The 14,376-nt window shown below is 47.4% G+C and overlaps 1 protein-coding gene across 1 annotated transcript; it reads left to right on the top strand.

Annotated features, from left to right (window-relative positions):
* The first annotated feature begins 1,111 nt into the window (after positions 1–1,111).
* Positions 1,112–13,651, top strand: NPFFR2 (neuropeptide FF receptor 2). The gene is made up of 5 exons (XM_064653756.1): positions 1,112–1,695; positions 2,559–2,685; positions 8,469–8,820; positions 9,501–9,600; positions 10,210–13,651. Exons 3-5 carry the CDS (start codon positions 8,505–8,507, stop codon positions 11,027–11,029), a joined length of 1,236 nt encoding a protein of 411 aa, XP_064509826.1. The 5' UTR covers positions 1,112–1,695; positions 2,559–2,685; positions 8,469–8,504; the 3' UTR covers positions 11,030–13,651.
* The last annotated feature ends 725 nt before the right edge of the window (positions 13,652–14,376 follow it).

The raw sequence follows: 14,376 nt of genomic DNA, 5'->3' as shown, positions 1-14,376 counted from the left end.
TATTCTGGGACTAAGGAAGGCATTTGGCTGTCTCTGCTGCCTCTGGCACAGCATAGCTCCTGGGAAAAACCTAAGTAAAGGAGGGACAGAAGAGCAGGGAAGAGGGTAAATCATGGTCCTGGCTGAGCAGTGCCCACACCAGCAGCATTTCCACTCTTTCCATTGATCACCTTTGGAGCACAGGGAACACCAAGCTTTGGCCTGGTTTGGCGTTACCTGTCCGTGTGTACAGGGAGATGGGAACTGCAGAACGCCTGGAGTTAGTGTCCTGGGAGGCCTGGTGCCACCCAGATGGTCTTTACAAGCATAAAACATAAATTACATCATCCACAAATGCATTTACAGCACAACTGGATACATCCCGCCAAGGTGACCAGTCCATGAAAGCCAAACTGTTGACAATCCGACTTAAAATCAGATACTTGCAGATTTTGTTTTCCAGAAACTCCATCTCTTTTGGGCACTTCTTGCTTAAATGCTTACCTGTTGGAAGAAGTCAACAAGCCTTTTCAAAGAGCAGATTGCCTTCTCTCTGCTCCCAGCAGATGGAGCCGCTGGCCTGTAAAAGAGATGGAAGTGTTCTGGGAGAGGGATCAGCCCTACTGCTCACTGTGTGTGTGTGCAGGGAGAGCTGGGGTGAGATTCTTAGACAGATTCCCCTCGTCTGGATGCAGGTCCCTCAGGATCCTCTCTTGCTCAAAGGTTTCTCTGACTGTGGTTCTTTCCTGCACCCAGCTCTGGGCCCCCAGCATTCTGGGATTCTGGAATTCCATCTGCAATTACTTGTGGCAAAACTACACTTAATACAATGTCTGTGCTTGGCTGGACTTTTTTATCCCCTGTTTATTCCACAGGATAATTCCACACAGAGCTGTTATAATTCCACAAATTAATTTCAGCAAATTTTCTTGCTGAAAAAGATACCCACTGGTTTAAATTCATACTGGGATAATTTTTTCCTCTCAAATTTAAATGACTTGTTAAAGGAATAACTTTTAAACTATTCCTGGAATAAAAAGGGGAGTATATAAAAAAAACCAACAAACCAACAAAGAATCATTCCTACATCCATCAAATCATTGATTGGAAGCCTATTCTCTCACAATCTGTCCTTAGGATACTGGGTTTTTTTCCTGGGAAACCTTATGCAGAAGCAGGTAAGGCAAAACCTGTGATTTCAGCTGCAAGAGCCACCTGCTTTCTTCTGTGCCACACAGACTGTTCTTTTCCCAGGTTCCTGATTTCCAAACTGTGCTTGCCTGCTCTCCAGGGAAGCTGGATCTAAACGCTGGAGCTCAGCAGGCAGGAGCAGAGCCCCAGAGGTGCTGCTGTGCTGGGAGCACTCAGAGCACCGGGAGGGCTCTGGGCTGTAATGGATGGGGGGGTTGTCAGGGGTGGCAACTGTGGAGGCAACTGTGAATCCCTGACCCTGGGAACGAGCTTCCCGAGGCGAGGGGATGCCTCACACAGAGCAGAGGGGGAGGCTCTGCAATGGAACATATCCAAGACACCCTGTTCCAACCAGGCTCCCCCAGGGCAGCAGTGACAGCCTCCAGCCCCGGGGCTTGGCAGCCTGGCTTTGGGCTGGGCTCTGCGCTCCCTCCTTCCTCCTTGCCTCAGGCAGGAGCTGCAGGAGCTCTGGGATCCCTCTCCTGCCTTCGCAGAACCAGCAGCTGCTGCTGAGCTCCGGCACCTGTAAGTGGGGTACCCTGGGGGAGCGGGCTGGGGGCTGCTTTGGGCTGGGCGTGGGCTGTTCCTGCCTCTCTGCTGGAGCCGGGAGCTGAGGGAAAACTGCAGGTGCTTTCTTAGCAACAGGTCTGTGCGCGTATGTGGGAGGGGGGCTGCTGATTCTGCTGCTTGGGGGTGCCCTGGTTTCCTGGGGGGCACAACACTGACTGTGTGGGAATCCTGGTCATGCCAGGGATCTGCCTCCTGGCAACAACCCACTCTGGGCTGCTGAAGGTGGTCCCAGGGAGATCGAGGATGGAATACGGAGCAGTTCCTGCTCTGGAAGGGGATGGGTGTGGCAGCAGATGCCTCTGACCCCAGTGGCTTTGGGGTGCCAGAGCTGGGGGACACACACAGCCCCCACCAGCAGGGACAGGGCAGTCGTGTGGCCAGGCAGGACCACGGAGGGCGTGTGGTGGGGGAAGCACCTGGAAGCACCGTTCTGCTGCTGGCAGGGTCAATCCACCTGGGCTGGGAGCTGGACCCCTGTGCAGAGCTCCAGGATTTGGGAAAAGAGCTTGTGGCCACTCAGTGTTTCCTCAGTGACTAAGAAAAGTTTACATCATCTTATTTTGCTTTTCTGTCGGTAGCAGACACCTCCAGTAGGAGAAAAATATCTGGAGCTTTTGAAGTACCTCAGGTTATCCCTCAAACCTGAACCACCCCGGGGGGCTGCAAAGTATAAAGTGCAGTGGGATCGGTTTGGGGTGTTTTGCTGGAGACAGGGGGATGGAATGTAGCTCTGAGCAAAGAAGAAGCATTTCCCGAGGCTGGCAGATGTGCCACCTCAGCCCAAAGGAATGAACCTGTGCTGCTGCTTTTTTCCAAAGGAAAGTCCTAGGAAAAATTCAAGGAAAACTTACTTCCATAGTCCTTCCTGCTTGGACAACTGTGGCACACCTGCCCCTTCCTGAACAGAATTGGCTTCAATTGGAGTCGAACCAAGAGGTTTCCGAGGTAACCTTTCTGCATGTCAAGTTCCTGACATCAATTAGATGTCCCTATTCATGTTATCGGGATGACACTTAAAATTCGGTGTTAATTACCCAGTGTAATGATAATCAAGTGACTGAGGCGTCAGTAAATGTGAATTCAAGAGGACTAAAAGGATTCAAATCCTTAGTGCAGCTCACAGAAAGAATCAGGGGCTAATCTCTAAGTGAACACTTAAAGTCCCTGCGTGGAACAGTCAGCAGGCAGGAAGGTACGGGGAGAGCTCGCCGCACATCCCTGCTCTACAGCCCTTCCACAACCCGTTGTCCCTTTCTAGAGGTGACACTGTGCAGTTAAACCCCTGCTAGAACCTCCACAGGCAGTTCTTTCTCCTGTGTAGCCTGGACAGTTATTTAACATTAAAGGACAAATCTGGGTTGTGGCCAAGTGTTAAGGATCCAACCTCACTATGCTGCACAGGGAGCTCACCTGTTCTGCCCTGGGCAAGGCAGGCTGCTCTGCCTAATCCCAGCGAGGCACAATCCCGTATTCCTGGGAATCTGGGCGAGGAGTCAAAATGCAGTTTAATTGTAACAAGGTCTAAGGAGCGATCCCTGACGTGCTCAGATCATGGGCTGTGTTTGCTCTCATGCCTGTCTCACAGTGGGCAATGACACTTCTGGGCTTAAAGAGGTTGAAATCAAACAATTTTATGGCTCTTGCTTACTTTTCACACTAAGCACAGACATCGCCTGGTGCAAAGAACCCCTGGGATGTGCCGTGATGGGATTGGTTTGGGGTTTTTTCTGGTCATTCTCTCTGCAGTGATTACAGGGTCCTCTGTGCCCCCTCATTTTGGGGGGGACCTAAACTACAGGCTGACAGTGCTCTCTCCCTGTACCTGGCGAATTAGCTCACACTGCCTGACAGGCTCCTAAAGCATTTATTTTGTTTGCCAATTTTATGCTCCACTGGGACTATCTCATGACTGCCCCACTTTTCAGTTTCTACCTAAGCCATAATTCCAGTCGCTTCTTCCTTCTACCTACTCCCCAATTACCTGTTCCCTATCAGTGCCCCAAATGACAGGGCTGTCACATCCCCCTGAGCGCTCTGACAGGGAGTGACTCAGATGAGAGGGGCAATTTAGGAGGCTTTATCTCCCATTTAGTGCTGCAAAGAGCCTGGCGAGGATCATCGATTTCACTAATCCCCAACACTCACTGCTAAGTGCTGCTGGAGCATCTCTCCAGGGAAAAAGCTGTGACCAGTCCAGAGAATATTTAGTGGGGTCCCTGCTCGGTTTCCCATGATGGATGGGAAGCTGCTGCTTACAGGCTGGATGTCAGGAGAACTTCAGTAATCCTCTGCTGAAAGCTTCTAAAACAGGGACTTGTTTCCAAGATGAGGCAGATAAAATCCCATGGCTTGCCAGGCTTCTCAATAAAGAGGCTGCAGAAGTGTGCCTGGATGTGGAAATCGTACTTCAACCTGATTTCAGGGAACAGGTGACTGAGATTTTAGTTAAAATTTAAAACAGGCTATGACACATCAAATAGAAATAAATATATTCAGAAGCTTGAAGTTTGACTGAGCAGGAAGCAAGAAAAATAAGAGTATAATGACAAGGAATAGGTAAGCAGCCTCAGCTCTAATGAAACAGGGTGGAAATGATATATATTTAAATAAAGAGCTATAACAAACTTGCTGTGAATGCCTCACCTGTCACTTTCATCTCCTGATTTACATTTGAGTTTGGCTCTTCGGTGAAATGTTTTATATTCCCAGCTCAAGTGGATGAGCAATCTGCAACTCAGTCATGTCTTGTTTATTACAGCCATTCTGTTGATAGCCTTCTTCTTTATAATTATATGGGAGAGGAAAAGTTTAAGATCTTAAAAAAAAAAAAAAATACCTTGAAGAACTATTTTCTTTGGTTCCAGCTCAGACTAAGCAGATAAATGACTCTGAGGGGAGGATAAGCAGTTTAAATCCATTGAGAAGAGCTCTGTGTACAACTTCAAAATTGGCACATCTCCCCAGGATTGCCCATTTCAAACTGAGAAATTGGCTTCTCAGAGTGCACTTGATTTTCTTCATGGAAGTGAATGCCAGCAAGAAAAAACTGTTTCATTGCAATTGGTTATTTTTAGGATTGTTTTCTTCCACAGCTCAGAGTAGCTGAAACCTACTGGGATATTCAGGCTTATTTGGAGATAAACCACTCTGAGGTATTTCATAGAAAATATCATGGAAATTCTGATGGATGAAAAGGTAAATAAAACACTTGAAGAGTAAGTTCTATTGCCTCAATTCATAAATACCCTCAGAGTCTGTACTTGGCAGCTCAAGTCCTGCATGACCCAGACCCAACACTTCTACTCATGTGGGAAACAGGCAGTAAGTGCATAATAAAGCTCAATCCTACCTTAAAGCAATTCCCAAGCAGTTGATGACATTCCAATGAAATCCTGGCTTGGGACAAGGCTGCCCTGTCTGTGGAATACTCTTGGTGAGTGCATGTGCTCCAGGCTGGGAGTGACAGTTCCTGCCCTGTTCCTTGTCCCGTTGCCAGAGCCCCAGGAACTGGTAATAGGAGGCTTGGGGTGGCTGCAGCCCTCTCTTGCTCTGGAAAAGAAGCAAAGATGATCCCAATTCCCATGGCCTGTGCAGGGCTCCCCGTGGAACAGCATTTTAGTTTTTTAGTCAATGGCTTTTCCTATTCCACTGAGGCACAGGATAACCCATGTACTTGCCTCTTCCTTATTTCTCAGACACTTACGAACTCAGGTCCTGCTTTTTCTGTCATCCCTCAGGGGCTGAAATGTGCCAGCAGGACCTTCCCACTTCTCAGCAGGCCAGAGATCATTTTTCAAGGTACCCAGGAAATTTCTGGAGTTCGCTCATGACACAGAGCACAGAGCTCAGGAGAAGGGAAGAACAAATATTTTTGCACGTACCACATGAAATTTTCTGTTTTTCCATGACAACACACTCCTACTGCCCCTGTCTCTGGAGGTTCCTTGTCTTTGTTCCAGCCTCAGAGGACTCTGTGAGGAGATTTCACACACACAAATCCACATCACAAACCCAGAGGTTGTGCAGGGAAGTGAAGTGAAACAGTGTTGGCAGCTCCAGGGGATTTCCTGCCCAACATAAAGACAATTGTACCACTTCAGAATAACCTCGAACTGTTACTGTAACATTAGAAAACTGACTTTCCATATCCAGATGTATGAGATTGTCCTGGTCAGCACATGGGACCTTAAACTGCCTTTTTGCCCGTGGGGGCTGTGACTGGGATTCCAGCAGGGAATGAGGCTTCTGTGCTTGGAAACCCAAGGTGGGACTGGGCAGATTTTCACCTGGGGAGACTCTCGCCTTACTCCATTGCAGATTTTCTCTGGTATATTACATTAGAAAGGGAGGCCTTGCCCTTATCAAATTACCCCATGGAAGCAGATTACTGTTATTTATCATCTTTTGATATTTAGGGATTGCATTATTTTTTTCCCTTTTCTTAGATCATTTATGTTTCTGTCTTTTATGCCTCTCTCAGTTATTTGTCACTGCCTGTTTTAGCTGGCAAACACAAGCTGAAAACACAAGGCACTGGCTTAATTTCTCCTTGCAGCTAATCCTCATCTCCCTCAGCTTCAGTATAATGAAAATCTGTGGAGCTTTTCCATTTCCTGACAGCTCTGGTGTTTGTACAGCAACTTTTCTGTGCCTGCTACAGCCAAAATTTCATTAGTACAACTGGGATCAAGCTACACAAGACATGCAGACACAGCTCCAGTTTTGCCTTGAGGCTGTTTACAACTTCTTGTTTATCAGTTATGAACAAAAGCCATTACAGAGATCATTACTGAAAAGATTGGAAGCTGCTGCTTCACAACACAAAGTCAAAAGAAAAAAAAGAAAACGCAAAATATGTATCAAAAAATAATGATTAGATCAATCCTCCTGCTTTTAGTGTGATAATGGATAATTCTGTTCTGGAATGAACAAGGAACTTCTCTCTCAGACAACCAGAGGCCCCTTGAAAACCCAGACTCCAGCAGGTAAGGATGGAAAGCCACATCTGTCTCACCTGTAGGGGACAGCACAGATCCCGCTGGGCATGAGGACTGGGAACGTGGCAGGATCCAAAAGCACCTTTCCCAGGCTGAAGCATCTTCCTAAAGCAGCACCTCTGAGAAGCAAAGAATTGAAGAAGAAAATGAGTGGTAATTTACAATAATAATAATAATAATAATATTGGTTAAGAGCAGCAAATTAAGTCTAGTTCTCTGGCACAAGGGATGCTGAGCTTTAAACAGGGTCTGAGGGAGGCAGCATCTCCTGGAGTTTATAGATCACAGCTCCAGGTTTGGGATTACAGGAACAGCACAAACTCCTATTGCCAAATATCTGTATTTGCATTCCAGCAGTGTTCCCCATCCTGAGCATGTTTGGGTGCAAGTGCACCTGTGCTGCTGCCTTGAGGGGGGTGAGGAAAGCTGGCATTAAAACCACTTCCCACAGCAACTGACTCTGAGCTCTGGCTGGGGAAAGCAGTTGACACATCACACATTTCAGTAAAAACAGTTTTGACAATTTTGAAAACGTGTTGAATAAAAAACTATCAAGATAAGCCTTTCTCCACAAGGACAGCCCAAGGGATTATATAATTATTGCTTGTTCAAACATACAAGCAGCTGGTTTTTGGTGAGATATTCCAGATTCTTGTCTCCCTACCGGGCTGTGCAGGCATTTAATGAGTATGTAAAACAGACCCTTTAAAACCCTGCACTGCTGCTGACTTCTAAACAGACACAAGAGACCAGAACATGGTGGTTTTTCACCGCTCTGCTTGTTCCAAACCTCAGGCACAGCAGAACAAATTAATTTTTGATGTGCCTGCTACCTGAAAGTAAAACATTTGCAGAAACTTTGATGTTCATACAAGCCCATCAGGATTTGGGCAGTTGTGCCTTAATTCAATTTCCATTTATAATAAGAAATTTGAAGTGTCCTAAAGGCACCTACACTCATATTTTAATTTCATGCCTTCTGCCACCGATTAATTTTGCTGTTCTTTCGCTTCCAAGTCAAGTTACCTGCTAGGAAATGACTCCAGGTCTCTTGTACCTGAGCATGTTTCAAACACAGCATGGTCCTTCATGACTGCAGACTGTGAGCTACAGTTTCTGAGCAATAATAGTCTGATACCAACTGTACATAAAAAACAACTCATGTTCCATGAAACGGGATTGCGTTTGGATACATGCAGGCAGAACACTTCTGCCACTTCAGAAAGCTTTGATCCCTGGTTTTCAGTGATTAAATTAGTGATTATTTCAGTGATTGTTGCTCAGCAACCTCACCATTGTTAGATCACTCCAGCTGTTCAGTAAATGTATTTCTCAGGAATTCTGATTACTTTTTACCTCAAAATCAGCTGTGCAGGTTGTTGGTTTGTTCAGCTGACGCAGCACAAGAGGCTGGTTTACGTCCTGTCTGGCTTTCTCCTCCTTTGGGGAAGGAAGGACTTAATTTATAGAGCCTGCAGAAGGAGAAAGGAGCCTCACTGGTCACTTTTGTAGGCCTGTGTGGTCAAACTCTACAAGCAGTATTTGTTGTTTTTTCCTATCTGGGGAGGCCCAGAACACGGACTGTTAAAATAAGCCACAGAGGGATGAGCACACGTGAGGTTTGCTTGTGTTTCAGAACACAGTGTACTCAAGGCAGATAATAACAGTAATAATAATAATAATAATAATAGATTCATGAGGATCAATTGCAAAAAATGACTTTTTTTACAGATATATTCTAAGGCACGTTAGAACACGAGTGAGAAAATGGACTCCAACGCTTCGTTCGACTGGCCCCACGCGCTGAACTACAACGGGACGTACAAGTACCTCTACTGGGAAGGCAACGTCTCCTACGTGGACTTCTACCTTCACCAGCCTTCAGTGGCTGCTGTCTTCATCATATCCTACCTCCTCATCTTCCTCCTCTGCATGGTGGGCAACGGGCTGGTTTGCTTCGTCGTCCTGCGGAGCAAACACATGCGGACGGTCACCAACCTGTTCATCCTGAACCTGGCTGTCAGTGACCTGCTGGTGGGCATCTTCTGCATGCCCACCACCCTCCTGGACAACATCATTGCAGGTGGGCTGGCTCTCACCAGGGGCAGGGAGAGCCGGGGGCGTGTTTCGGAGGGGGCTCTGTGGGCATTTCGAGTCACTGGGAGCAGGGGTGAGGAAGACAAGCCTCTAACCCGCCTTCTGACTGCTTGCTGACTTCCACGTCCCTCATCCTTAGGAAGGGATTCTCCCATTGCCAGGTGATATGTTTGGGAAGTCTTGGTGGATGCCACGAGTTAGATGCAGAGAACAATCCACTGTAGCAGTCAATTCCCTTTCCTGTCTTGATGTCTCATTTTATGGGGATGTTAAACCACAGATGTTTGCTTTGCTGGTTTTTGGAACATCAGAAAGTCATCCAAGGCAGCTGACAAAGCATCTGCTTCCACACTCTTTGCCTCCCTAACCCTTGCTCTCTTAGTTCCAGGGCAGAAAATTCCTCTTATGCATATAAGCCCAGAGAAATTGCGGCTGCCCCATCCCTGGAAGTCCTCAAGGCCAGGCTGGATGGCACTTGGAGCAAGCTGGGATATTGAAAGGTGTCCCTGTCCATGGCAGAGGGGTTGGAAGGAGATGATCTTTAAGGTCCCTTCTAACCAAGACCATTCCAGGAGTCCACTCAGGAAATGGAAGACAAGAGCAAATAATTTTAAGTAGAGTCCTGCAGTGAGGTGACAGCAATTCCAGCTGCCTGTTTCCTTCCAGGATGGCCTTTTGGGAGCCTGGTGTGCAAGATGAGCGGGATGGTCCAAGGAATCTCTGTTTCTGCCTCTGTGTTCACTCTGGTTGCTATTGCCGTGGACAGGTAAGATGCTGCAGAGTGCTGCAGAGTCTGTGACCATCACTCTCACCTCCCTCTGCCCTCTGACCACAATGAGCCTGTTCACTAACTCACCCAACACCCCAATAAATTAGATGTATTTTTCTGCTGAGGCTGTTAAGCCAAACAAGATGTGGCCAGGTCTAAAGAGCAGCCACAGCAATTTGCTCCTCCACTGGCATCTCTTCAAGACGGTGAAGCCAGGCTATCCTGTCTGGCCTGGATTTGGTTTGTCCCTCAGCTGTTAAGCTGGATAGCAGAGGTGTTAATACCTGCCTTAGCTAAGTGGAGCATCACAAGCAGCTGCTGATAAAAGAGGATGAGATGACTCCATCTTTGTTTTTTTAAAAAAAACAATTTAAAATGCGTGTGCATTTTAAATTGCATAGGGAAAATCTGGGTTTGAAATTATTTGAATATATTTGAAATATATTTAAAATAACCTGCATGGTAGAGAATGAACATATTAAGGTAAACTGAGGGAATCAGTATTAGGTAGAGGAAAACTGGGGGCTAAATCTTAAAGCCGGGTGATGAAGCATTCCTCCAATGGCTTCTCCACACGTGTCCCCTGTGTCCTCGCCACCTTGCCAGGTTCCGGTGCATCGTGTACCCCTTCAAGCAGAAGCTGACCATCCCCACCGCCGTCACCATCGTCGCGGTCATCTGGATCCTGGCCGTGGCCATCATGTGTCCCTCGGCAGTCCTGCTGCGGGTGCAGGAGGAGAAGCACTTCAGGGTGATCCTGGGCCCCGGCAACGACACCCGCCCGGTGTACTGGTGCCGGGAGGACTGGCCTGACCCGGCGATGAGGAAGATCTACACGACGGTTCTCTTTGCCAACATCTACCTGGCTCCCCTGTCGCTCATCGTCATCATGTACACCCGGATCAGCGTCGCCCTCTCCCACACAGCCGGGGCTGGGGAGCGTGGCCAGGAGCAGCGGCACAGCACCTGGAAGAGGAAGCAGAGAGCCATCCAAATGCTCGTGGTCGTGACTCTGCTTTTCACCCTGTCCTGGCTCCCCCTGTGGACTCTGATGCTGCTCTCGGACTACGCCAGCCTCTCCGATCTCCAGCTGCAGCTCATCAACATCTACATTTACCCCTTTGCTCACTGGCTGGCCTTCTTCAACAGCAGTGTCAACCCCATCATCTACGGGTTCTGCAACGAAAACTTCCGCCGGGGCTTCCAGGCTGTCTTCAAACTCCAGCTCTGCTCCAGGGAGGTCTATTCCCAGCCAGGCCAAAGCAATGACCTCTTGCCAGCTGCCCAGTGCCAGATGCCCCAGGATCAGTCTTTTCAAACAGCTAAGGAGGAGAGGAAGCCAGTTAAGAAAGGAAACTGGGTGAATAACCAGCAGGATTTGATCATGGAGGATCTGGAAGAGTCCTGCAATGATGGGATCAAGTGAAACATGCTAGGAACCACCCGAAAGATTTAGGCCTGGCAGAGTTTATTCACTCTGTGTGAAACTCGTGCTTTGTGAGCCCTCTCTGACAGAAATGCTGAAGTGTTTCTTGTCTGAAGGAGACATCAAACTCACATCACATCTGAACATTTGATATCAGCAGGAAACCAAACTCATCCCTTTGTGTCACCAGCTTAAACCAGTGGACACTCCCCTCAGCCAGCCATGAGCTGCTGCTCTTGAACTGGGCTGAAACAAGGACAGGATTAAAATCTTCCATTTACTGGGACATAAGACAAAAAGAGAACTGAGATTACTAACTCAGATACAATTACTGTGGATGCCCAAAGAAGAAAACATTCCTTCATTTTCTCTGTGAATCTCTCAGAGCAGCTGAAGCCGAGTTGCTTGAACGACATTTATGGAAATGTCTCAGCCTGTGAGTAATCCCTTATCCTGTAACTCTCATGGACTGAAATGCTGGAGATACAGCGTGAAATGTGAACTGGACTCAGCAGTCCCTGGGTCTTCTTGTGGCTGTGTCCACATTGCTTCTGGCTGAACATTCTAAACACCAACCGGTTCCTGCCCCAGTGACAAAAATGAGCATTTTCAGTCACATCCCATTCATTCCCCTGTCTCATTGTTATTTCTGTGATATTCATTATTGTTGCAGTGAGAGAAATAAATAGGAGTGGAAATTCTGGAAATAAGGCATAAAAAAATGGCTTCTGTGGTACACTTCTCTAGAGAACTTGATTTGATTTTGAGGGGGGATATAAGTCATCTAAAAAGACTAAAATTTCAGTATGAGAGGGAGAGAAAACACCTGTTCATTCTCAGGTTATTTCAAGTTTTAACCCCCCAAATTTTCCCTATCCATCCACCACTGTTCACCTCAGTTTCCCTCGAGATGTTCATTCTCTCTCCTGGAGATTACATCAGATTTTATCCCCCAAAATTTCTCTACCTGTGCACTACTGGTTACATCATTTTTACCTCCAAGTATGCATTCTTTGATCTACATATTATCTCAGATTTTATGCCCAGAAGGTCTATTTTTTTCTCCTTTATATTATCTGGATTTTAAAACTAAAAACCACTCAGACTATATCTTACCCCCAAAACATTTGTTCTATCCCCTACAGATTAGGACAAAATTTTCCTCCAAAATAGTTATTATTCCCTGCTTATCTCCTGTAGATTAAACTCAGATTTTACCTCCAAAATCATCCAACCCTTGCCCTTTTTCACCGTTTTTATTCCAAGTTATTTCATACCTGAACAGAATGTCCACTTTTTCTTACTGTATTCTGTGCCCAATTTTAACAGAACCATTTAATTCCAGACCCTACAAGTGAATTATTCAATTCTTTGCCATTGGACTTTGGACAAAGTAAGGGATACCAGGGATGCTGGACCAAGGGAAATCATGCAGAGAAACACCTCAGAAACTGGACAGAGAAAGCTTTCAAGGCACTCCAGAAAACAGAAATGTGTTCATGCCTTGCCAGGCCACCCCAATTCTGTCACATCCACCTGAGATGTGCAGGGGAGGCCAAGGCTCCCCTTCCTCCTGGGAAAACGCCGTCTGAGCACATCCTGGGCTGCACCTATAAAGGGCATGGAAAAGGCAAAATTGCAATGGTGTTTTCTGTTAGAAAAACGTGTGCCTGTGATGAAAAATTTTGGACAAATTCGGTAACATCACTTTCCTGGTGATGGCCACGCACATCTCTCCAGGCCGGGTGAGAACAGGAAGGAGAACTACAGGAAATGCAAGGAGACACAGTCTGGTATTCACACTTATTCCATGAAGAGTTCCCAACATTTTCCTTTCTTTATAATAAGGTATTGCTGCTAAAAACACCTCAAGCCTGTGTTTTAGCAGCTGCAGCCAGGACAAGGTGGGATACACATGGAGAGCTGGACAGGTAACAGCCAGGACAGTACATGAACTTGGCAAATGCAGCATAATACGAGGTGAGGTGTGAGGGGAGAGATGCTCAGGGATTCTTTTTCTTGTTTAGATTCCTCAGTTATATGAACTTTGAAAACACCTAGTGCTGAAGGGATCCAGGGTGTGAGCACTGCGTTCTTCAGGTTAATTGTTTTTCTTTGCTTATGGGCCTTAAAAACAGCCTGTGTCAAGAGCAGCAGAGAACTGCTCCAGTGTAAGAGGCAATTCATCACAATCCAGTGATGCATCAGTTCGAGGGGAAGTGTTTAGAGTAACTGACTAACATTTGTAACACAAAAATCACATACAATAAACACTGAAAGGGACTTTATTGAGCTGAAACACAAACATGTTCACAGCAGGCAATGCAAAGAGGTGAACACACAACCAACAAAACAGCATCTGAGCATTGGGGAATACAATTCTGGCAACGTCCTGGTGCCCCTGTGGAGTCCCTCAGGGGAAAGAAGGGTGGCAATGGCTCAGCAGAGGTTTCCAGCCCCCAGTGCAGATAATCCTTGGACCTTTGGATTTCCTTTCTTCCAAGCTCATTGCTCTGTCTGTCAGGTGTCCACTCCTGATGCTGTGTGTGTGTCAGGGAGCACATCACAATAAAACCTTCAACATCTCAAGTCTTTCCCTGCTTTAACTCAGATGGCAATGCCTGGTTTTGGCATTTTGAAGTTTCCTCTTCTGTAGCCATTTCCATTCCAGGCAGGACCTTCCCCATCTGGAAAAAAAAGAGGAAATATTTCAAGTGGACTTCCAAAAATATGGGGTTTGACATTGGAGAATGTGAGTTCCAGAGCAGTTGGGGGAGAGGAAGGAGAGGGTCAGATCTCATCTGGCGGGTGCTATCAGACAAGCTGCACTTTATTGATTGGAGGGTAAAAAGTCACTGTTTGAAATTCCATGAGTTGTGAGGGCGTGGAGGGACGGGAGAGCTGAAGGCAGAGCTGGGACCAGCCTGTGCCTGACCCGCGGCACGGTCAGTGCCAGTTCCTGGGCCAAGGGTGCTCACGGTGCTGCCCGATGGACACACGGACACAGGGACAGACGGGCAGCTGCTCGGGTCATGTGCCCCCAGGTGACCCCATGACCCCCCAGACAAGAAGCCAGATGTGATGTACGTGGTGACCCCGTAGTAGCTCTAGGGTGTCCCAGGTGACTGCAGGTGGTCCCAGGTGCCCCCCGCTGACCCCTGTGCCCCCCCCAGACCAGAAGATGGACACGACGCACACGGTGACACCTCTGTGCCCCTCGCTGAGCCAAGCGAAGGATCCCCCTGGCGAATAAAATCCGGGAACTGCGGTCCCATCGCGCCCCGAGGGCTGTTCCTGCAGTACCGGGCGGGTTCCGCCAGACGGCGCCACCGAGCCCGTTGGTGCCG

Source organism: Pseudopipra pipra, chromosome 4 (assembly GCF_036250125.1).
Source record: "Pseudopipra pipra isolate bDixPip1 chromosome 4, bDixPip1.hap1, whole genome shotgun sequence".
Lineage (NCBI taxonomy): Eukaryota > Metazoa > Chordata > Aves > Passeriformes > Pipridae > Pseudopipra > Pseudopipra pipra.
This window is presented reverse-complemented; position numbering and strand designations above follow the sequence as displayed.

Excerpts from the sequence above, each read along its gene's own strand:
- NPFFR2 (XM_064653756.1), top strand. The coding sequence starts at position 8,505 with ATGGACTCCAACGCTTCGTTCGACTGGCCCCACGCGCTGAACTACAAC. Across the intron at positions 8,821-9,500 it reads CCTGGACAACATCATTGCAG|GATGGCCTTTTGGGAGCCTG; the intron begins GTGGGCTGGCTC and ends GTTTCCTTCCAG. Across the intron at positions 9,601-10,209 it reads GTTGCTATTGCCGTGGACAG|GTTCCGGTGCATCGTGTACC; the intron begins GTAAGATGCTGC and ends CCACCTTGCCAG.